The sequence below is a fragment of the Aspergillus aculeatus genome, assembly GCF_001890905.1.
Source record: "Aspergillus aculeatus ATCC 16872 unplaced genomic scaffold ASPACscaffold_18, whole genome shotgun sequence".
Classification (NCBI taxonomy): domain Eukaryota; kingdom Fungi; phylum Ascomycota; class Eurotiomycetes; order Eurotiales; family Aspergillaceae; genus Aspergillus; species Aspergillus aculeatus.
The window spans coordinates 19,194-41,766 of NW_017962993.1; the positions used below are offsets into that span (position 1 = coordinate 19,194).

At 47.6% G+C, this 22,573-nt stretch overlaps 6 protein-coding genes across 6 annotated transcripts; 1 reads left to right on the plus strand and 5 right to left on the minus strand.

Annotated features, from left to right (window-relative positions):
• Positions 1-44: 44 nt before the first annotated feature.
• atrA (protein kinase MEC1) lies at positions 45-8,886 on the minus strand (the record flags this gene model as incomplete). Its single annotated transcript, XM_020202917.1, has 26 exons — positions 45-236; positions 288-406; positions 468-552; positions 611-698; positions 768-890; positions 948-1,030; positions 1,092-1,216; positions 1,282-1,479; positions 1,531-1,816; positions 1,865-2,059; positions 2,108-2,204; positions 2,295-2,456; positions 2,516-2,608; positions 2,656-2,753; positions 2,811-3,099; positions 3,156-3,633; positions 3,691-4,231; positions 4,295-5,524; positions 5,583-5,825; positions 5,874-6,353; positions 6,430-6,526; positions 6,587-6,739; positions 6,794-7,189; positions 7,242-7,546; positions 7,604-8,241; positions 8,292-8,886. The coding sequence occupies 26 exons, from the start codon at positions 8,884-8,886 to the stop codon at positions 45-47; spliced, it is 7,389 nt and encodes a 2,462-aa protein (XP_020052161.1).
• A 1,865-nt stretch (positions 8,887-10,751) lies between these two features.
• Positions 10,752-11,707, minus strand: ASPACDRAFT_1859614 (putative NADH-ubiquinone oxidoreductase 21 kDa subunit; the record flags this gene model as incomplete). Its single annotated transcript, XM_020197685.1, has 5 exons — positions 11,511-11,707; positions 11,428-11,444; positions 11,168-11,373; positions 10,904-11,106; positions 10,752-10,820 (listed from the first exon to the last, which is right to left on the minus strand). The coding sequence occupies exons 1-5, from the start codon at positions 11,568-11,570 to the stop codon at positions 10,752-10,754; spliced, it is 555 nt and encodes a 184-aa protein (XP_020052162.1). The 5' UTR covers positions 11,571-11,707.
• Positions 11,708-12,765: 1,058 nt separating this feature from the next.
• On the plus strand, positions 12,766-13,820 carry ASPACDRAFT_81580 (Chromosome segregation in meiosis protein 3). The gene is made up of 3 exons (XM_020205905.1): positions 12,766-13,064; positions 13,122-13,200; positions 13,258-13,820. Exons 1-3 carry the CDS (start codon positions 12,853-12,855, stop codon positions 13,690-13,692), a joined length of 726 nt encoding a protein of 241 aa, XP_020052163.1. The 5' UTR covers positions 12,766-12,852; the 3' UTR covers positions 13,693-13,820.
• A 130-nt stretch (positions 13,821-13,950) lies between these two features.
• Positions 13,951-15,538, minus strand: ASPACDRAFT_81581 (RCC1 domain-containing protein). The gene is made up of 2 exons (XM_020205906.1): positions 14,869-15,538; positions 13,951-14,819 (listed from the first exon to the last, which is right to left on the minus strand). The coding sequence occupies exons 1-2, from the start codon at positions 15,166-15,168 to the stop codon at positions 13,995-13,997; spliced, it is 1,125 nt and encodes a 374-aa protein (XP_020052164.1). The 5' UTR covers positions 15,169-15,538; the 3' UTR covers positions 13,951-13,994.
• A 601-nt stretch (positions 15,539-16,139) lies between these two features.
• ASPACDRAFT_125993 (RibD family protein) lies at positions 16,140-18,748 on the minus strand. Its single transcript, XM_020196873.1, has one exon. It carries the CDS (start codon positions 18,504-18,506, stop codon positions 16,605-16,607), a length of 1,902 nt encoding a protein of 633 aa, XP_020052165.1. The 5' UTR covers positions 18,507-18,748; the 3' UTR covers positions 16,140-16,604.
• A 125-nt stretch (positions 18,749-18,873) lies between these two features.
• On the minus strand, positions 18,874-22,500 carry nic96 (linker nucleoporin NIC96). Its single transcript, XM_020205907.1, has 5 exons — positions 21,976-22,500; positions 21,254-21,905; positions 20,225-21,206; positions 19,422-20,167; positions 18,874-19,343 (listed from the first exon to the last, which is right to left on the minus strand). The coding sequence occupies exons 1-5, from the start codon at positions 22,422-22,424 to the stop codon at positions 19,017-19,019; spliced, it is 3,156 nt and encodes a 1,051-aa protein (XP_020052166.1). The 5' UTR covers positions 22,425-22,500; the 3' UTR covers positions 18,874-19,016.
• Positions 22,501-22,573: the final 73 nt, after the last annotated feature.

Here is a 22,573-nt window from a genome sequence, read left to right on the forward strand (position 1 = left end):
GAAGTACTAATAGTATGACAAATCTGAGTGCAGGTCTGTCCAGTTTAGATAAAGGAGCACCAGCCAATATACATAGCTGCCAGGTTTCGCTTATTGGTTGCCTGTATAATCAATTCATCGACGTGGCCATCGACGGAAAGTGGGACAGATTCCCCAGGTAGGAGACCTCGGAGTTTGTTGCGCACATTTTCTAGTACCCCGGCGGGTGTATCAGGCACACTTGCATGTGTGCGACGCTATAAATCACTGAGCATCAAAATTTCTTTCTGGGGATACGGCACGCTTACTTTTTTCCCTATGAAATCTGTGGTCGGATCGTGCAGGAAAGTCTCCAGGACCGTCATGAGTGCATCTTCATTGTGGCGAAGCAATCTTAGACTTATCTCGCAGGTTTTGCGGTATGGACCTGTTTGGAATACTTGTCAATATCCCAGAGCTCTTGCCTTCAAACTTCCCAACTCACTAACCATTGTATCCGTAGGCGCCAAACGCATCCACCATATTCTGTGTTAAGCGGAAAGGAACTAGCTCAGGTTTGTCGAAGGTCAAGCCCTTGAGAAGGAATCAGCTTTTGGAAGAACATAGCTATACTTGGGAAGTTCCAACGCACCTTGTCAAAAAGGCAATTGAAGTCGACATGCAGTACCCCCCCTGTCCCTTCCTCAAAGAGAATGTTCTCACCATGACGGTCACCTAATCTGTTGGGAGTCCCTTAAAACAACGTCCTGGAACAAGGCTAGGAAGCCTAAGGAAACTAGGTGCCATACCCTAAGACATAACCAACCATAGACATAACAGCGCAGGATCGGGTGTAACGTATCCTGGCTGCAAACCATGCTTCCGTTTCAGGGAACATCTCGACAAACCAGTCGTAGAGCACCGGAGGAAATCTAGTTGTCGGTTAGCCCAACCAGCCTGTAGCGGGAGTTGTCTTCCGTGTTGTATACTTAGCAAGAATCTGGGTTGAAAACAAATCGAGCTTCGAAGCCTCTGAGCAGGCTTCATTGAGATTTTGCCTAATCTCGCTGTACTATATAGTAGAAGCTGGGTTAGCACTCAGCTTTCCGGCCCGTGCGCGGTAGGAGACCTGCATTTGGCGAAATTCCTCTCTCTTTCAAAAGCTTGATGACAATTTCTCTCAATGTGCGGAGGTTATCCACCCATTCAATGAGTCCACACTCCTCGTTCAGTGGTGTCACAGCATACGTTTTGATGTCTGTCGAGCAATACATAAGATCAGAAGAGGGAAACTGAAAAGCTGTCCGGGAGTATAATGCCTACACATTCGACGTTTGCTCGATTCGACGTCTCTCTTCAAGAATCTGTTGATCATGTTATTGAACTCCATAAGGCGTTGGTCCTTGCGAAGGTCATCCTTGGGTTTGCATAGGATACTGTAAATCCTTCCATCTGACCCTCGGATACTGATACGACGGGGCTTTTGAAGTGAATTCAGGATTTGAGCATCATCGAGGACAGCTAGTAACGATCAGCAAGCACGTTAAGTAATGGGCATCGGTAGCTTCGCACCTTCAATTGTAATTGCCTCTCTGGGGAAGGCCCTGAAGTTTTTGAGATATTCTGAATCATGACTGGCTGGTAAGATCGGTGTTAACATTGCCTGAAAAGGCACGACAAGTCGACAGGGGGCCACTTTATGATTGAAACCAAGAGTTCTAAGATTGACCCTTGATACCTTCTCTTCGATGCGTGCTATGCATAGTCTCAACATCTCATCTGAGAACTTCTGGCCTTGATTAACCATCGCACGCATGTCAGACACGGATGACTCTCCTTTCGCTTTCTTGTTCATGTCCTGCTTCGATTAGCTCGTAAGACCTGCCAATTTTCCATGTTGACATACTGTGATTCTCTGGAGACAACTAATACCTCTCGAGGCTCTGTCTCTAGAAGACGACTTGACCACGGCGAGGACTGTCCATAGCCCTTGCTGAGGGAAAGAGTTCACAGCTTTGGCTACCATTCTTGTCAATAGGTCGTATACCGTGGTATTCGGATGACAGATACGAGCTAGGACTTGAGGAAGAATTGTAAACAGCTGAGTTTGTTAGTATGTTATACCGTAAACTAAAGTCACTGGACCTACCAACGCAGCTGGGACTCGATGTATGTATTTCTTTAGCTGCAAATGTATGTCTTCGAGGCTTCTCTTTCGCTGCTGTAGGGTATGCTTTTGAAAATCCCTTTGAATGTCAACAATTGATGTGGCTTTCTAAGAAAAGCAAAAAGCCGTTGTTGTCAAAACAACGAATAAGTAGAGTAAAGGGACTTACTCATTGTCTCCGCGCTTGGGATCAAATGGCTGTTCCACGATAGATGCGTGTTCCAACCACAAAGTCAGCACTTTGGGGAGTGATTGAAAGACATATTTATTTCCATGAGCCAATGATCGTAAATAATTGTCGACAACAAGCTTTGAGACTTCGCCACTCAAACTAGAACGTGTAAGATAGAATTGCTCAGGGATCTGGGAACCTGATTAAGACAAACGTACTAGATCTGTGCCTCCTTCCCCAGTGGCTTCGCCTTCTCAGAATCCAAAATCTTATTGTAGTGCTTTCCCAGATAATAATGTGCTTTCTCCCACCTGCTTATGATTAGCATAAGTCCCTCACAGAAAACTTCGGCAAATACCTTGGTTGAAGTTTGATGGCTTCCCTGAACCTTTGAACAATAACATCCGATTGAGTTTGGCCGGCACGATCTGTCCATTTTGCCAGGAGCAAGTGGGCCTAAGAGACACGTGGCCCGGGTTAGACGCTTTACATAATTCAATAAAGGTGATATACCCTAGCTGCAAGAATATTCTGGTGTTTGTCACGTAGTAGGGATCCGGAATCGGGATCGCCTGACATTGAAAATTCATTAGCCATGATTGCACCTTCAAGCGTCTGGATCGCTTTCCGGTGGTGACCGTCTTTCCACAGAAGTCGGGCGTGTTCAATAGTAGCTGTTCGGTCTTTCAAGCGGGCAGCATGCAGCATTGACTGATATGCTTGGTTGGTGTAATTGCCTTTCCGCAGAAGACGGGCACTAGCCAGCCAAGCAGCTGCGATTTCGGAATCGGAGAATTTGCCCCTTCAAGTGTACAGTCAGTCCGCGTAAGTATCATAAAACTGGAGGAATATCCATACGTCAATTCCATTGTTGCTCTCCTAAGGCCAAGCAGGTATTGCTTGTCGGAGATATATCCTCCTAAGATGTCTAGGCGGCGGTCTAAAACAGCACGCACTTCTGACCGTGACGTTTGCTCGATGCAAGGCTCGTGTCCTATCTTGACTATAAACTCGATCTCACATAAAGCATGCAACCTGTGTATACTGTCATGGCATGATTGCAGCGAAGTCACCGAATTAGCTGTCAGTGATTTGGCAACATTGAGTCGCAGACCATTGATTAGCTGCCCAAACCTTGCCCCGTCATCACGACGAAGTGCGTCGAAAGCGAGTCCAATCCCGATATTGAAATCCGACGTATCCTGCGAGCCAAGTCGTAGATAATTGTGTAGTCGATCCCAGTTCCCAGTAATCCAAGATGCTTCCACTGCGAAGGGAAGGAACTTACTCCTTAGAACAGGACTTGTGAGAACCTCGAATCTGGTGAGAATAGCATCTGTGCAGCACGAGTGAGTCTGAAAAGTTGCAGCAAACAAATGCTAAGACGGCATACCTTGCTGTCCTGATTCCTTGAGACAAGTAAGCAGATTCCATTGCGCTTCGCCGTTGTCCGGATCTTTCTGGACCTGTAGCTCATACCAGCTCTGCGCAGTAGCCCACCTTCCTGCTTTGCGATGTTCAAGGACTTGCTGATCGATGTTCAACGCATGAAGACTGGACGAAATTCCTTCAATGCCGTCTGGTTCATCGATCTGGCTGTAGATTTCCTGAAGACGCTGGTACAGAGGCTCGGTTCCGGAAGGCTGCCGTGTGCTGGCCTGAATTTTGGACTGACGAATGTACTGCTCCCAATGGAACAGGGCCCGTGAGAATGACTTGCACTCGACTGCTCTTCTTGAGATGATCTCTGGGGGTATTGAGATTAACAAAGCTTCTACAGCTCTCACCTGCGATGTGTAGTTATCCAGGAGCATTTGGCGAGACGCTTCCTTGTGGGTTCGACTAACGTGATAGCTGTGATGCTTGAAGCTATTGAGTTGTTTCTTCTTTCCTTGAAGCCATCGCGAAAGATAATCTAGAACCTCAAAGATACTCTTAAGCAAGAGACCAAGGTGCTAGTCAGTGCCTGCGAAGTGAGGAATCCAGGGGAAACTGACCTGACTGCATAACAATATGTTCTCGTATGCAAAATTGTTCGATTCTGGAAGAGGATAAGACAATGTATGTACCAGTTCGCATCGCAAATCTTGCTTCTCACTCTCCGTTCCGCCAACTATGCGATTTAGAACCGCAAATGGCAAAAGGAATGACGCTATCGAGATATCCTGACCCTTAACAATGCGACTGCAGACGCTAAATATGAGTCGTGCATTATCGCCGTTCCCACTTCGTAACAGATCTTGCACAAAGCTTCGCAGCCAGTTGCCATGAGTCAATTCCAGAGAGAAAAGAGGAGATTTGCAATTAGTCTTGATGGCGCCAATCGTAACTGTATACTTTGATGTTAGGAATGGAGTCAAGATGTTGCGAACAGCCTCAGGCAGTTGCATCCAGCGTCCATATTTTTCCTCCCCTTGAACATCCCGAGACCGGCTAATCACAGCCGAGTCAAGGTTGCAGAACCTGAGCATATTTTGCATTGCATACGCGAGAAATCCTTGGGCTCTCGTGTTGGATGTCGACAGAAAAGCCTCGACAAGAACGTGCTGCAGGAAGAACAGAATGAAGTCAAAAGTTTCCTCCATGCTGTCAAAATTTGATAAGACCAGTATATCTTTCTTCTCTTTTATCGTATCTACTCGATTGGGATCAAGACAGCCGATTAAACCCAAACACCGAGCCGAGAGAATAGTGATGGATTCCGAGCTCGCATTGAATTTGACACAGCAATCAAGCAAGGCTCGAGTCAGCTGTGAAACAACCGGATCTGGTTGTTCACTAAGCGCCGAGGCATGAACGAATTCTTCATTGCCAGAAAGAAAGGCAACGAGCTCCTTCAAAGTTTGCTCAATGACCACCGCGTTTTCACTTTGGCTGCGACGAATAAAAGCTAAAAATCGGCTCCGAACGTCCATCTTTCCTCTAAGCTCTTTGATCTCTACCCCAAGGTTGGCTAGCCTCGGGATTAAAGAAAGAGAGGGCATGGTATGGAAGATATCGCGTACCACATCACTATGCTGATGTATGATATAACCAACCAAGTCGTGAGCATAACCTTGTGTTTCTTCAGTGAGCATGTTCCAGTACTTTATCACTATAGACAATGTCTGATCAATGAGAGGCTCGACCTCTTCCCCCTGAAGAGTGCTAATGAGGACTCTCCACACCATGAATGCATGATTGCACAAATCCTTGATTTCGAGTGCAGATCGTAAGCAAGCACATATCTAATTTAAGTCAGCCGCATTGCACTAATATCACTGAAAGAAGGTTTAAAGGGCAGACCTGCGGCAAAGCACTATTGACGTGACCTCGAGCGACCTTGATCATCTCTCCAATAGCTGCAAGATTTCTTTTCTTTTCCATGAGTGACTGTCTGACTTGAAAATCATTTATGGCATGTGCAAATTGTGTAATGATGCCAAGTACATGCTCTTCGATGAAGTGACCGATCAAGTTGCCTCGTTTTTGTGCATTGGCGGATTTTCGTGGGACAAGGGCGGCGAGGAGATGAAGCGCTCGCTGGAACTGTTACACTTAGTGACCATGGCCAGCAAGCCTTGAGTGCACACCTACCCTCGCTCCTTTCCTGACGCTCGAGTCCCCTAAGTTCTTGAGAATTTCACAAGCGATGAGAATCGGCTCGACTCTCACGAGTTCGGCTAAGGTACGTCCAGCAAAGGCGGCATCCACTGTGGACAGGGTGGACATTATACTATCTTCTGGGTCCGATGATGGCTGGCTCAACAAGAACGCTAGTATAGCGGCGAGATTGTTCTTCTCTGAACATATATCGAACGGGGTTCTGACTTCCTTGTATGTGGCGCCAACCCTGGCGATGATGTCGCGTTTTTGTGTGAGCACGAGGTAAGGTAAAACATGAACCTCAGTTAATCGCAAGAAGTCATCCACTTGCATCCCTAGGAGATCGCACAGCTGTTCTGCCATGTAAGGGCGAGATTGGAAGCTCTTGACCACGGTCACAGAGAGGGTTCTCCAGAATGGTCGAAACAAGCCAGCGGGAGTAAGTGAGAGGTTTTGCGCCAGTCTGGAGAGCTAGAGGGAAGTTAGTCCAATATTAATTTGGCCCAATGTTGATTTGAAGAGAGAGTTTCCAATAATTCACACATACTTCAGTGTATGCGATGGAGCAGACGAATGGATTCGAGTGACCCAGATATTCAACGAGGCGCAGCAAAATGATGTTCATTTCTTCGTCGTAAGAGAGCCTTCATGGTTGAAAGGATGATTAGCAACATGAGCAGGAAGATGAATCAAGGAAGGCTTACATTGCAAGCCGGCAAAGTGTCAAGATGCAACTTTCATGATAGTAAATGTCCTTCTTCTCTGCGATCCCGCGTAGCCAATCCAAGATTCTTATGAAGTTGTCATGCCTAACACTTCGGTCCAGTTCTCTCTGAACAAACGAAGTAATCGAAAAACTAGAAACATCGTCAACACCCACCGCTAGGCCGCACAGTTCCAAGAGTACATACCCGGCCGTTATTCGTAATTCTCTTATAGAGCTCCTCATAGAGTGTAGATAAAAGTCCCCGAAGACAGAAGTGGCGAGCCGCGTGTATTCACAGTTCGGAGAATGCATAATGACCCTACGTAAAGCAGATATTGCAGCTATTCTCAAAGGCGCAGTGCGGGAGAGCGTAGGTAGTATGGAGGCAAACACGTCACCCAGTAGGTCAGCCCCGCAGCATTGCTCGTCCGAGTCGAAGCGGTCTTTTCTGCTTTCATCATCGCAAAAGCGACAATGTGATGCATCATTCGAGGTAGCTCCGTCAATGCGTGCCAAGCTTCCAGCCATAGCGCAAGGTAAAAGTCCTAGGGTGTGTAGAACTTCGCATTTTTTCTCCTCACTAATTTTGCCAAAATACTCACTACAGCCGGGATTAGGTATCCGTTATAGCATCTCATTGCAGTATGACTTACGACACGGCAGGTCCAAGGTCCTTGATATCGCTGGAGTCTCGATCACAAAGCAACCTGAGTAACTCTGACACAAGCCTTTGCAGCATACTGCGGTTAAATGTATTTGCATCAGAATGCGAAACACAGCGTCGCTTCACAGAAGGACCACTTTCAGTGTTGTCAACTGATGGGTCAATGGTGCGTGACTCTTGTGATTGAGCAATCCCTGGCACTGCGTGTTGTGTGAGAGCAACATAAGTCTCAAACAAAGTGGTATACTCCTCTTTTGATGGCAAGGCTCTTCTCAGAAGATTCTCAACCGATGCCTATGCATAGAATTAGCCTCAAATGCACACATGCATAGATTATTCGTGCTCGGTTACCTGCAGACGCGGCTCTAAAGACCGAAAGAATGCAAGTCTCTCCGTCATTGTATTGTTCAACAGAATTGATTTGTCCGTGATGCTAGCGCGACGCGCTGTACATCTCAACATGTCAACAACTCTGTTTATGAGCTGGCTCAATTCTAGTTGGATGACCGGGAAATCGCTTAGGTCGTCCGTGGCCAAAAGATCTCCTGATTTTTGGAGAACAAAATGGACCAACTGCAAGTCTTGATCTGTGCATCTCCCTTGGGTGAAGAGAGTCCCAGCTGCGGCTATCACGCGGACAACAATCTGTGTGGTTGTCTCTTTCGGAGCGGGAAAAGTCTTTGGGAGCCAGGAAACGGCCAGGTCCCATAGGCGCTGATAACCGTTCAGGAGCCATATCTTATCATGCCGATCCAAAGGGGTGTCAGATGAGGTATAAGCGTGTATGTTAGACTTGAACATATCAGCACAGAGTAAGAAGCTCTGGAGCAATGACCCTGCGTTGATGCTCCTATTGAATGAGCCATGCGGAAGACGGAGTTTCAAAAGATCTATACAGAATTGTTGCTTCAAGTTGACTACAGGAGGATTGGTCGCATGCTCATTGGATAACTGTTGAGAATGGAAAGCCTCCAGAGAGCACAGAAGGTCTAGAGGAGGTTAGCCAGACATCCGACACAGATGCGACGCATGAACAAACCCATGGTGCATGATCGTAAAAACGAAGAGATACAAAGGAAAGAATGGAAGAGTCTGGCATGATTATTGGGCACACTCATTATGCTCGAGAGGATGCTATTGACTTTTTCTCTAAGTCTGTCTATCTCCCAGATACTGGCCGCTCGCAGGAGTCGGACAAGCAGCCACGAGTACAAGGGAACCTGTTCATCTTTTCCCAGAATCTCCGGATCTGCAGCCTCAACGAGAACCAAAGGTGCTTTGTCGACAACAGCCTGTATAATATCCAGGCAGTCCCAGAGCTGATTTGCTAGGTCCTCCCGGTGGCGCCCCTGGCCCTCGATACAAGGCTCGAGGCCGGCTTTGAGGGCAATGCAAAGAAGCTTCTTGACATCGGCGACGCTGTCATTGGAGAGCAGCAGGCTGTATTTGCCTTCAAGAAGTTCATGTCGCAATTGTGAGAAAGCTTCTTTGGTTAGGATACGCGTCTGATCGCCTTGCGAGGACAGACGCGGAACCAGCTGCGCCGCCAGGGTCGAAGAAACCGTCTCTGCAACGTCCGATCGGTTGGTCTTCAATGTGGAGAATCGAGACGATTTGCGCTCAATTGTTGCCATTGGCATTGCATCCACACATGGTGCATGTGTCTTCGAATATTCTAGGCGATGGGGAAGCTCGGTAATAATAGGTGATGGTGATTAGAACAGGCGCTGGAGGATGGGGGGAGAGGGTTGTTATTCGGGTTCGATCCGATAATCACATAATCACACAAGGCGGCGGGCAGAATCATAGATTTCCATACATTTCCACATGGACTACCGATTACCGCGCCTTCATTGGAGTTCGGAATTTTCTTAGGTACTTGCTGCTCTAGGGCCTGTCATTTCGAGGTCAGATGCTCTCTGTTGATGCAAGTCCCAAAGCAAAGGACGACGACTGACTTTTTCACAAGTGCTATACTTCGTACTTACTCATACTCGTCTATGGTTACTAGTTACCCCAGCCCCAAGGGACTGTACTATTTATTGTATGTGTATACACTGAAGTGGGGCACTGCGCCACCGCGCGCGGTAGTTCGGATAAGATAACTGAATACATGTTGACAGCAGGACTATGCTGTAGTTACTTCACAGTACACTCCGTAGAATGTTAAAATTGTGGAGATGACTCCGTTGCACCTCGGTCTGGAGTTACTTGACTAAAATCGATTGAGCCAAGAAGAAATTTGCCAATTTCATCGCCGTTGCGATCCCTGGCAATTTATGCAAGTCAAACTAGCAAATTGTTACGCTGTGGTTTTCAGGTGCTAAAATCTTCCTCTTTTGGGGCTCTCCTCCAGTACACTTCCTCTGCCAACTGCCTCACATTCATTAAACCCGGGAATCGTTATGGCAGTGCCTGATCGCATGGACTCACGTCATGCGTACTTTATGAAGCAGGCATTAATAATGGTATCTGTCGATACAATATCGCTATAGAATAATAGCAAACTAATGTGTTTTCTCTAGGGTGAAAAAGCACTTGAGACAGGAGAGACGCCGGTAGGATGCGTCCTTGTTCACAACAACAAAATCGTCGGTTCAGGGATGAATGATACCAACAAATCCATGAATGTAGGTTAATGCCCAGGCGCGGTAAGCCTAAAGAGCGCTATTCATAGTTGTGGGTGTCTTGGAATGTAATTTCACTACTATAATGGTTTCTCTTACAGATATTGCTTGACTGAACCCAACGACAAATTTTAGCTAATGAAACACAGGGCACAAGACATGCTGAATTCATCGCCATCGAGCAAATGCTCGAAAATCACCCTAGATCGCTTCTTCGTTCGACAGACCTATATGTGACTGTTGAGCCGTGCATTATGTGTGCTTCTGCTTTGAGGCAATATCGGATTCGTACCGTTTATTTTGGCTGCGGAAACGACAGGTTCGGAGGGACTGGAAGCATTCTCTCGCTGCATTCTGAGTTCGTTTTCACCCCCCGTGACATTTTCTTGCCACTAATATATCGCTCATTAGCCTCTCGATAGACCCACCGTATGTGGTACATGGGGGGCTATTTCGGGAAGAAGCTATAATGCTACTTCGGCGCTTCTACATACAAGAAAATGAAAATGGTATGCACGAGTCCGGTCATTAGCAATCATTGAAGTCTCGCTGACTGCAGCCAGCTCCCAAGCCTCGGCCTAAGAAACACCGTGAGCTCAAGACGAGCTTTGAAACTAGCGTACCGGGCAGTCAAGCGTTGAGCCCAACTATCTGAAGTATGGAATACCAGCTCATATCATGACCTCGTATCCTGCAGCAGAAATCCCCAGCTGTCTGGATTGACCCAATAAAGGCAAGCTGTTGAAGAGGGTTTCACATTGCGCTAGAATATAAATACGTATACAACAGGTTTCGCGGTGACAGAAGAAACAAGGGCATAACTAATGTTTGTCACTATTCATTCCGCCAGATATTCAGAGGGAGCGATACGGCTATTTCAGGCGTTCCGCTTCGAGCTCCCGTTCCGCTTGTTGATAATATTTGGCGGTGTCGACGCCATGCTATCAAAGGGTCAGCATTTGAGTTTCGAGATGCCTGGACTCCGCCAATTCACCAGGCTTGCATGCATATCTGATGTACTTACTTGATCGTGGTTGACGATATTGATCCATGGAATGACATGGCTGAAAAGCTGAGAATAACGCGAGTTTCTAGCAGCAACACCCTGCAAGTATGGAGAAACCTGAGAAGTTCCGTACAATGGTTCCCCTTTTTTGACATTGTCTACCATCTCTCTCATATCCATCTCGACTTCCCGTGAGTTTTCCGTGAAACCATAGAAGCGATCTACGACGGCAAATTAGCATCCGTGATGGCACTTTCTCCCCGGCTGCGATGGGATACTCACTGCAAGATCGTTGGTAAAAGATATGTAGACCTCCAACGAGACCGATTGCTGTTGCTAGTCGCATGACAGGAGCGAAGCCGCCTCTGCCGACATGGGACGGGCTCACCCTCTCCATGATCCAGAAAGCAAGTGGAGAAGCAGCAGCCAGTCCACCTGCTACAGCATAATCAGAGGGTCTTGCATAACCGACGACTCGTCTCAAATGCCTGAGTTCCAGTGTGAGATTCTGTGATTATCAATGATTGAAGGCGGGTCCATACGGGTCGGAGTCAATTAGCTATTGAGAATCAGTTAGTGTCAATTGTCCATTGAATTGACCTACAGAGATATCTTAAGGACATACCGGATAGTCGGTGTTGGCCCGCTTTGGGGGGACAAGCGTTGCCTTGTGATCGGTAGCCATGATCGTTTGGCGTGGCCAGAAGATGGTGCGTAATAATCGTGCTTTGGGGATTGGCTTCTGCCGCAATGAAGTTGGAACTCAGAGGGAGTCTTGCCAAGCAAGCCCACCGCCTTACCTGCTGGAGTCTAGCGATTAGCATATGACTTAGTCATCACAAAATATAACTAACTACTTCAGTGGACTACCTGGGATACCGCACTTAATGTACTGTACCGATGATAATGTATGTATGGAGTACAGAATATTTCGTACTCCTAATACATTGGAAGAAGCCCTGAGTCTGCAATACGCCCGCCACGAATTTCACAACTCATAATGAATTTCAAGAATTGTTCAAAATTCAACAAAAATCTTGGATCGGGGTCTGAGGTGACTATATTACTTACTGTACACGTCCAAACTTTTCTATCCAATCTTTTAAGCAATTATCTTTTTTTTTGGGGTGTTTAAACAACATTTGTAAGTCATTACGAGCTGTGAAATTCGTAAGCGGGGGAGGGTATAGCTTTCCTAGTTTCCTACGCTTTAAACTAATATATGTAAGTTTAAATCAAGATGAGTATTTAGTATTAATTCAGACTCTAAAAGTCCTATATAAAAGAATGAAAAAGATGCTTTAAGGAAGAATGATTTTTTCAGCTATAAAGAAAAGATCGTAGTATTGCCCAGTATCAAGTATTATAATAGGGACTTACATTTCAATCACAGTACTGCTAGCTTTGATAATTACATGAATTGGCTGTAATTATAATACGACTGGTGCTAAACCATCTACAATAGCCAGTAGAGGCTTTAAATCCTTATCTTTTAGTTATACTGTTATATACAGATACATAGATAGATTAGATAATTTGATATTATCATACACCCTTAGTTCTAATAAACAGAATGAAAGAAAACCTTCTTAAACAAGAATCCTAATATAGTATCTTCAAATGTCCAATAGTTAGTTCCTAATATAAGATTACAAACCACCACAGGACTTGTATTTCAATTATGTTGCCGATACGGTGCTGGTAACATTCATTCATCAGTCTACAATGAGTAAATCGCCCAGTAACTTAATTGCTCATTGGTCACATACGCGTCCCGAGCTTGCAGATCGCGTCGCCGCGTACAAAATCGCTATACTGACTAGCAGGCAAACAATAACCTACTCGATATTTCGATCAACATAACCTAGTCCTGCCCACCTAAACTTCGCCGCTTTTCTTTTCTGACTTGCCACTCCACGACGTCTGTTTTTCTTTCGTCATCTCCAGAGTCGAGGACCGCCTGGAATATGGAAACCACGACAGAACCACTTGATGCACTAACAAGCCATGACAATTCCTTGTTTGACTATGACGCCGGCCTTGATGCGGCATGGGAACAGCCTCAAACGACCATCACTGTAGGGTCTAATAACGAGGAACCAACGCCTATTCTAGGGGTGGACGATAAGGTCCAGGTTAGCAAGCACCGGCGATTTGTTGCGAAACTAGATGAGAGCAGGTAAGGCCGGTGATCACACTTCCTTAGAACCGAAATGCTTACTTATCCATCGCCTAGATTGCTTTCGCAATCCGGGATACCAAAGCTACGCCGCACGTCCAGGCAGAGGCTGAGACTGAAGGGCAAAGGGCACGAGGTCTATGACCACCAACATCGAGATCACTTCTCTCCGACTGCTAATTTCATGGAACAGTTTTCTGACGTCGCCCGGCTTTTGAACCTCTACCAATTATGGCTTGACGATTTATATCCTCGGGCCAAATTCGCTGATGGTCTGGCCATGATCGAAAAACTTGGACACTCTAAGCGCTTGCAGGCGATGAGAAGGGAGTGGATTGATGAAGAGAAGCCGAAAGTGCTGACGGCTGATATAAACAAGCAAGTCCTCGATGATCTTAGTGCAGACATGGACCCTGCGACTACGGTAGAGACATCCGATACAGCATTAGGCGGAACCATTTCTGGCTCTAGACGCGGGGACATAATGTTCGACCTAGCACAACCACATGCGCCAACTTCAGAGTCAAACAAACAGATACCAGAAAGTTGCGTAGCGGATGATACCCCTGAAGATGACGAGTTGGATATCCTTCTACGAGAATTTGAAGATGGGAACCATGGCGTCTAGGTCTCTGTTCTGCCTGCTTATTGGCACCCGAAAGAAATTACCGAGGTTCGAGACGGACAGGCGTTATTCTTAAACAAGGACTTGTGTACAATACGGATGACGATGCTCTTGAGCCCAAATCCCAAATGAGAAAGGGAAGAGTCGATTTACATACCGTGCGTAAAGATCTCGTGTATTGAACGCAGCCGTATAATACATTACAGTCAGAAGATTGCAAGTGTACAAAGCCAGGCTACTATGAGCACTGCCGGACTCGAACCAAACTACAGCTCTTGTGGAAGGCTCTGCCAATTCGAAGCTGATCATAACATCACAGGTTCGGTGAATACGGAGAATTGGCCCCCCGCACCCGCCCAGGTCAGCCTCTTTCCCCGGATAGCAGTGTTTTCGATAACAGTTGCTACCTCAATGTCATCCTGTGTCCCTTGGCCAGTTTGATAAGTAGCGGAAAACCCCCACGACCAAGGATGGCCATCGCTATCGATGGCTATTGAGTGATCTGAACCCGCCGCCACCACATTGGCCTTAATTCCAGGCACAGGAGTCGGTACTATGAGGATGCGCGGGCGTCCACGCTCATCCTTGATAACCGCTTCATCCAAGAGTGTGTCAATCCTCAGTCCCGTTTGGTAACCGTCCAATCGTCCCCAAACGAGACACTGGCCGCTTCTAGTGACGGCGAGTGAATGGTGAGCACCACCGCAAAGTTGAGTGACACCTTGGTTTGACAGCGAATCGACAATGGTAGGGTGGACGATAGCAGCATCGTCGTCACCAGCACCGGCTCTGATACCGGTTTCACCAAAACTGTTCAGACCCCAAGCGTAGACTTTGCCAGATTGGTGGACGGCGAAGGAGTGGAAAGCGCCACAAGCAATGTGCACGATGTTTTTAGGTAGACCAAACTCGCGTGGCTGAAGCCCATTTAGCCTATTCCGCTCAATGATACGGCGGCCTAGCTGGTTCTGCTGGCCGGAACCCCACGAGGATACGGCGCCCTTCTCGTTTAGAGCGAGAACGTGATTATCACCACAGACCATGTGCCTGATCTTTTTCAATGAGGGGATATGCGTGGGAGTAGCTTGGACTTTGTTATTGGGGTCAAAGCCAAGAATCCCGTCGTTGCTCTTGACATTGTCAGCTTAATCTGAGCAGTTGGCGCGTGAGCTAACGTACCCTAAAAGTTCCCCAACCGTAGACCTGACCTTCATCTGTAAGAGCAAAACTAGAGCTATCGCCAGCTGCGACTTCCACAAAAATAGTACCCTCTGGGAAAGCGTCAGAAGGAATAGCAGTAGGAGTCGACTCGTGCGGGTTGAGGCCAGTGTCATTGTCAGAGTCTGAATCCGAGTCGCTTTTAGTCTCGTCCACATCCTTGTAGCCATCCTCCCAGGTGGTATCCCTCCCAAGCGCTCCCTGATCATTGACACCCCATGTCAAGATTTTGTTGTCGTGCGTAAGTGCCACGCAATGCATGCCGCCAACTGCGACTTGTACAACGCCGACCCGGTCTGCTGGCAAATGCGGATTGAGACGAGGCCTCTTTACATCGATGGCGGTGTTCCCCGCTCCAAGACCGAGTTCACCAGAGCTGCCTTCGCCACAAACATACACATTTAGACGGGTGGTGGGAGCACTGTTGATGATGATCTTTGGTTTTGGCTTCGGCACCCGAGGTCGGACTACACGCGCCTTCTTCGGTTCGCAGGTCGGTATTTCTTCGTCGATATCAGCTTTTCGCTTTCCATCCTTCGCGGATACGGCTCCTTGGCTAGAACGTCCACTGGATTTGCTAATCTTGGTCTCCCTTGGAGTCCCCGCATTGACAATGGCTGCGTCATCAGTATTAATAGAGTGGTTTGCGGTATTTAGAGCTGTGCTCATTGCTGTTCGTTTCGCCTTGATGGCCGTCATAGCAGCTGCAGTAATCGCTGCCTTCATTTTCTTGCCTTTGCCAGCAGACTTAGATGCACTTTTCTTTGGGGGCATTATTAAGAAAACGCGCCACGAGCTGGTTTTAAACCCAGTATGGAAAAGGCTATACAAAAGAGAGAGGGAGAGAGATGTTTATGCCAAGTAGTACAGAGAGTCAGATTAAAACGATTAGATCGAATGAAAGATAAGCTGGTGCTATTCAGTATCTAGGGACGATATCACAGACAACACGCTTTCAATTGAAATGGCTTGCTGTTGAGGAGCTGGGGGCTGGTTTAGAACCTGGGGTATTCCACCCGTGACTGTTGTTATTGTTACTGTTTTTAGCTGAAGGAAACAACAGCCCATTGTAGTTACTGGTACACTAACCGTGGACAACAACAACCCAAGTCGGACTAGTCTACGTAGCAAGTAGGGTGTTCAAAGCACTATACATAAGCAACATATGACTGGTGAGCAAACCAAGAAAGCTTAAAAGAGCAAGTCAACCATACTTTCCTACTTTCCGTAGTCTCCCATCCCCAAAGCATATCAGCGATATATGAATGTCGGTCTAGTGAACCATAAAGTCGTTCCGGCAACTTCTATCACTTCATTGTTTACGAGAAATGACGGTTCTAACAGCAGCGTCTTTGTTTACGCTCTTCTTACCGGTCATGTGCCAAATATGCTCCATTTCATTATGATCAGGGCTCAAAGATAACTAGCGTGGCTCTTACTCAAACATCTGCATATGCATATGGTCCCTACCTCTAATGCGCTTGCGAGATGTTGTTAATAGCTATTTTATTATTATCATTATGGGCTCAAGGTTTGGTTTAGATGATATGTTCTATTCATGAACATTAACATTGACTTTATGTGCTCCGTGCAGAGGGATGTAGTACTGTGTCAACAAGGAAGGACCAGAGAGTGGCAGATGAAAGGGGCATAGAGGGGAAATAAAGAGAGAATGGGCAGGGAGTAAAAGAGCCTTCTTATCCCTGAACGCGAGAAGTGAGGGGATTCTCTGTGCGGATTCTGCCGCACATAATAACGTTTTGACCCAATGGTGTCCATCTCACATCCTTGGGATTTAAGGCCGCGTTCGGCTTTCCTTCTCCGTCGCGCTTAGAGTCTGGACTCACACTCACTCCACTAGAGCCAAGATAAGTGGGGGCGACAGTCACAACTATGGAATCAATAAAATCGGCATACTCGGGATTTAATAGCTCACTCAAGACAGTTCCTCCGCCCTCAATCATGACGCTCTTGATACCCTCGGATGCCAAAGCGCGCAGAATGGCTTCCCAGCGAAGGCGCCAATCCTGATTGTATTCCATGATTCGAAGAAAGTCGCCCCCATAGCCTTTGAGCATCACCAGTTTTTGGGGGTGAATACGGGCTCCCGGCGATACCACAACCCATGGCGCTTTGCCTTTACCATTCACTGCAGTCCTTAGCATGCGGCACTCGGGATGAATGGGCCATCTACCGGTGGGATCAATCACCACGGGTCGCGGTTGCCACATTCTCCCCAGGCCGCCGTAGCCTCCTGCCCCTTCCAATCTACAGTTCAAGCCCGGGTTGTCAGCAAGGACCGTCCCAACTCCAATCAAGATAGCATCGTGACGAGATCGCAGATAGTGCGTCATAAGCTTAGCTTCGGGTCCCGAGAGCACTGTCTGCATGCCTGGAAGAAGTGAGATTTTAGAGTCCATGGAAGATGCGTAAGATAGGGTGACATGAGGAAATGGGCGCCGCTCATCGTGCTTTGGGAGATAGGGACCGAGGAACTCCAAGGAGAACTGAGGAAATGAAAGAGTGTCTGGTGGTAACGACGACTTCGGGGTCGTACTCGATAGAACCGGACTGCCGCCGTTGCTTTCACTTCCCCCTTTTCTCACGATTCCATGACCTTTTTGGTATTCATAGCCATCATGCGGTACGAGTTTCACCTCGGGGTTCTGGATTCTCCACTTTGCTGAAACATTGCGCACATCTGTCACCGTGAGGAATTTGCCACCTGCCTCCTCAAGCTTCGCAGGTGCTTCTTTGAATTTGGTATAGATGGAAGATGGTAAATATCCCTTTACTGCTTCCCTTCGTGCAAACTCCATGAGCCCCGAATTTCGCTTCACCTTGTCGATATAATCGAGGTCATGCGAGTGCACATGGCTACTTCCCGGAGTCCTCGCGATGGTCACAGTTGAATAGGCCCCTTCAAACTTCACCACTTTGATCTGGAAATTGCATATGCCACCCTCTCGTACCCTTTTCTTTCGAGGCCGTTTTCCTTCGGGCAGAGGCCGTGTCTCTGATGTGCGATGAGTTGGACGTCGCAATCGACACATATAATAGTCCGTAGTACAGTGTCCCTCTTTGCTGGAATTAGACCTTTGTTTTACCCACACGTTATCAATGAACGGCCAGTAAGTCTCAAACTCCTCAAGACTTATCTCTATAGGATCCTTGCATTCGAACATTACTCGTCGAATCCTGGAAATGTTGGGGGGGTTGTTGATAAGACAGTCACATTTGGGCAAGCCCGAATTTTGCGACGTGGGTGTGTCGCCAGAATTGGTGCTCATCTCTCTTGATGGGAAAATCGTGCTGCTGTGCAACGTGGGGGCGTCGGGGCTCGAAGCAGTCCCATTTTCTCTAGCACTAACAGCTTCAGGCGCAGCTTGACTTTCAGGAGTCAGGCTATCTGACACGTTGCCGAGTTCCTGACCACCGTGGTCATCCTCTTCACAGGATGTAACCATATTCGCGATTGAGGCCCCTCCCCCTTGAAATTTCGCTTGAGCCGAGACTTCATTATTCAACGTTTCATCCTCGAGGCTGGATAGTGTAGACTTCGTAGTCGTGTCAGATGCGTCATCATGGTCATGTCCCATGTCGGGCACTGCACCCTCGTCTTAAAGGTTTCGTGAAGAAGGGTGTATGCACAGGGCAATGTTCTTAGGTTGCGCGATGCAGCATATATCCATGATGGATTGCGGATCGCTTAGTGTTGTGTGCAAGATGAAAGCTGATACGACATTATGCCAGTCCTCTCTCTGGTGTTCATTCACTTTCGAGTATCTAGGATCCAACTGAGAGTTTAGTAGTAGGCTGGTTGCTGGGAGTGAGCGGGTTTGAATGATCGAGGCGGGTCTAGGTCTTGGCGTCTGAGCTTTAGTTGCGGGAAAGCACCAGCGCATGGCTTACTCTGTGGCTAATTAAGTTTGTACGTACTAGGAAAACCAAACATGCGTACCTCACGCTGGCCAAACAATATAAGACATTCGGGGTCTCTAATCCTATCTGAAAACTACGAGGTATTCTGAGTCGGCAAAAGCCTGGGAACAAAGGGCAAATGAACATGAAGTGTGCATCCCAAATTCCATGGGCAGAGGGGCATCTTCTTAATATGCTCCAATCTCAGCCCCAGCGCGCGCAAGTGTTTCGTACACTTTAGGCGGGAGCTTGTATTTGACCATTCCGGAGAATACCATCAAGTCTTTAGCCATGACAAGCAGCTCCTCAGCTAACCCCTGTCTGATCTCATTCTCGTATGCACTAGAGCCAAGGCGGTCACGTTCGTGGCCGATGCAAGTGATGCTCCACATAATGATATGACCGATATTGTGGGAGATTATGGCAGGGAACGACGAAAAGGCTTGAGCAGCACTTCGTATGTAGGGAACAGAGCCTCTTGCCCGTAGCGGAAGCAGGTTAAGGTCATTGATAGCCTACGAGTTGTTAGTGTCAGCGCAACAACGACTATGAGAGCTGATAAATAAGGGGTTGATAGTATGGAGGAAACCTACATCAAGGGCAGGAGTCCAATTGCCTGCTTCAACTTCTGCCTTCGCCTCCATCATCCGAAGTAACAACCCGCAGGAGTCACGATTGACTAGTCGGATGCGTTGGTAGTACAGGGCATTGGCGTTGTATAGACCGATCATGTTCTTAGCTAAAACAACCGGATCTTCCACAGCAGTAAGGCTGAGACTACTCCCGGGTTCGAGCGGAGATCCTTGGGTTGAACCATGATTATCACTATGCAAATTAGCCCGGGGTCTCAAAGGTTGCAGCTTCAGCATTGGCCCTCCTAGATCTATAGCGACAGCATCGGAAAGAGCTCGGTTTATGATATCAATGACGCGATCGTAGTCTTCGGCAAGGTGGTATAAAAGAACCGCATCAGTGGTCAGCCCTTTGTCATCAGCAATAGCCGCTGCTTGTACCGTTATTGTCTTCAGGAACTCTTCTTGGTCGACAAGGTGGATCAAGCTGATTCGCTGTTCGATCAAACCTTTGATCCTACTTCCGTCACAACGTACATCACCCAACAGCTTAGCAAAATCTCTGGTTTCCAGGATGTATTCTCGCAAAGCCTCATGACACACAGCTGCTTGAGATTTACCCAAGGAACCGGGCAAGTCGGCATTGAGGCACAGTAAAGAGAAGTAATCAATCGCTGCATCGACATATGCTGTGCGGAACTGCTTCGTGTAATGCGTGATGAGAAAGGCGAAATTAATCTGTGGGTATTGTTTGACAGTGTAGGACACTATTTCCGTTAATAAAGGAGCCAGCAAGGTAGAGCACTCCAAAGTGTGCCACTTACGCAATCCTTCGCCCGATGTATAAAAATCGGACACACGGAGTAGGCCATAGTATGCCAAAGCAATAGCAAAGTGTACTGCACTAACTGGAGCATAAGACACAAGATATGAGATAGCTTGCTCAAACATGCCTCCTAAAATCTGCAAGAGGAAAAAGGTTCCGTAACCACCCTGGCTGTCTTGACCTTTGCTAAAGACCTTCTGGCCAATCTCTGTGATATCGGTCTGGATGTCTTCAAGCCCGAATACATCACCCGCAATCTCCTCCGCGCGATCATCTTCTCTGGCCAGGGTAAATTGCAGCCACATCCAGTCTTCCACTTGTTGGTTAATGCCGTCTAAGCGCCTATGAGTGAGTTCGCAGCGCCCAATGATCTTGTAGCATGCCATGCGGTAAGGATCGACCGTGTTATCGGGGGCATTTCGCGACCGCTGTTGATACTCTCCGTTGATTTTTTGTTGCAGGTCCCTCGGCAACCGCCTGTTCTGGGCATAGGTTGTCATATATGTCACAAATTTGTGGTCTAAGGAGCGGAAACCTGGATCTTGGCTAACGTACTCTGCTGCTTCCGTGACGAATCCACAGCGAAGGAGATAGAAGATAAGAATCCAGCAATAATCCTCGCCGACCATTTGCAACTCGGTTCCGTCAGGGGCGAGGTCTCTTCTTGCGGCCCTGAGCCTGACATAAGCCCTGATCTTGTTGACCACGGTTGGGATGCCACCGAGCTGTGCTTCTCGGGGATTTTTCGCAATTGCACCCTCCACATCAATATAGAATTGCTTTTCGAGGTATGACCGTGAGCCCTCGATTATACGATTCTTGAGATTGGTCGCTTTGCGTGAGGTTGGCAATTCATCCAAATAGTCCGAAGAGAATTGTCGCTCCCTCAATGCGGAAGGAGCCGAGATATTCATCGCTTCTGGTGACTCCCCAACAATACTGATTAAGGCTCTATAGCCATCATACATTTGCCGTGGAACCTAACGCAAGTCAACAATAGATTGAAAATTGGATCGCGCGGACTTACGTCACCACCTGCGCGCTGTTCAACGTCAGAGAAGTTGTATAGAATCGGATATGTCCGAGATTGGAGTCTGGCCGCATTCAGCAGCTGTACTTTCTCTGCATAGTGGCCTATCTTCTCCCGCAGAAAACGAAGATCAGAAGAGTGACTACCCGGACCATCGTTGCGCTCCATCGAATCTTCAAAAATCTGAAGACCTGCCGCTCCAGTCCCCGGCATTCCAATGACCGATTTATCCAAGCCGGAGCGTCCAAAGACACTCCGACGCGAGACCGAAGCAGGATCATGGGCAGACGCAGTATTGAACTGCTGTGTCCTTTGGACTGAACGGCCAAACGTACTTTTCCCATCCTTAGCATTGTCGTCTTTGTGTGTCAACCCGAAGTGTTGGAATATTTTTCGCCGCTGGTCTTCCCAATTCAGGTCGAGTTTCTCTTCCAGAAACAGGTCAAAATCTCTTTGTGTGCGGGCAAGGCTTTCCGTTATCATGACTTGACGACCACGCTGCTGTAGGTTCCTTAGGTACTTTTGATTATCAGGATCGAACGTCTCCTGCTCTTTAGGAGTCACCGATAGAGAAGCCTGAGGATCTAGAGCTTTGAGGTCCCGTAGCGCGTGACCAGGAGAGACCCCGGATGCAGCCAGCATATAGTGACTGAGAGCCATGAGTATGTCATTTGAAATGCAATGAGAGGTGGGGGATAAGGTGGGGAGAGACAGCTTACGCCCTGCTATTCGATGCATATTGTTGTCTATTGTTAGACCCTTTAGTACCAAGCTCTCGCGCCTTTTTGCGAATATCATCGAGACCCAGTTGCAATGTGGGCAGCTCGTCGAAATTGCTGTTCAGACCGATCGCGGAGAGAGGCCTCTTTTTGCCGCGCTCTAGTAGGCTGTTAAAGAAGGCGGGTTGCGTCTGATTAGACAACTGCGCTGCTTGCGCTACACTGGTCTGTGTTGTATTTTGTCCGGTATTTTGTCCGAATAAAGAGCTCTGGGTGAGTTGCGGTTGTGCCTGCGGTTGCTTTGCAAACAGGGATCCGCCTGAAGGCGTTTGTGTTGTGGACGTGTTCCCAAGCATACTTGCTGGGTTGTTCTGCAGTGCATTTGCCGGCTGCGTTGTGGCCCCTACGCCAGCGGCCCCAAATAGGGGGCCTGGGGTCGTGGATGTCATCGAGAGAGCTTCGCTGCCGTAGTAAAATCTACGAGGGAAGGAGCAAAAGGCTTCGAAGGAAGTAGATCCGCGATACTGGAATGGCCATCAGTTTTAAATCCCATAATTTTGGCTACACTCGGAACTCAAAGCAACATACCAGCGTTCTT

Bases quoted from the DNA above. Each gene is read 5' to 3' on its own strand.
- ASPACDRAFT_81580 (XM_020205905.1), top strand. From the start codon at position 12,853: ATGGAAACCACGACAGAACCACTTGATGCACTAACAAGCCATGACAAT. The intron at 13,065-13,121 runs GTAAGGCCGGTG...TCCATCGCCTAG, and splicing joins GCGAAACTAGATGAGAGCAG to ATTGCTTTCGCAATCCGGGA. The intron at 13,201-13,257 runs GTCTATGACCAC...TTCATGGAACAG, and splicing joins TGAAGGGCAAAGGGCACGAG to TTTTCTGACGTCGCCCGGCT.
- nic96 (XM_020205907.1), bottom strand. From the start codon at position 22,424: ATGACATCCACGACCCCAGGCCCCCTATTTGGGGCCGCTGGCGTAGGG. The intron at 21,906-21,975 runs GTAAGCTGTCTC...CATGGCTCTCAG, and splicing joins TATGCATCGAATAGCAGGGC to TCACTATATGCTGGCTGCAT. The intron at 19,344-19,421 runs GTAGGTTTCCTC...AACAACTCGTAG, and splicing joins ATTGGACTCCTGCCCTTGAT to GCTATCAATGACCTTAACCT.
- ASPACDRAFT_81581 (XM_020205906.1), bottom strand. From the start codon at position 15,168: ATGCATTGCGTGGCACTTACGCACGACAACAAAATCTTGACATGGGGT. The intron at 14,820-14,868 runs GTACGTTAGCTC...GACAATGTCAAG, and splicing joins ACGGTTGGGGAACTTTTAGG to AGCAACGACGGGATTCTTGG.
- ASPACDRAFT_125993 (XM_020196873.1), bottom strand. From the start codon at position 18,506: ATGGGACATGACCATGATGACGCATCTGACACGACTACGAAGTCTACA.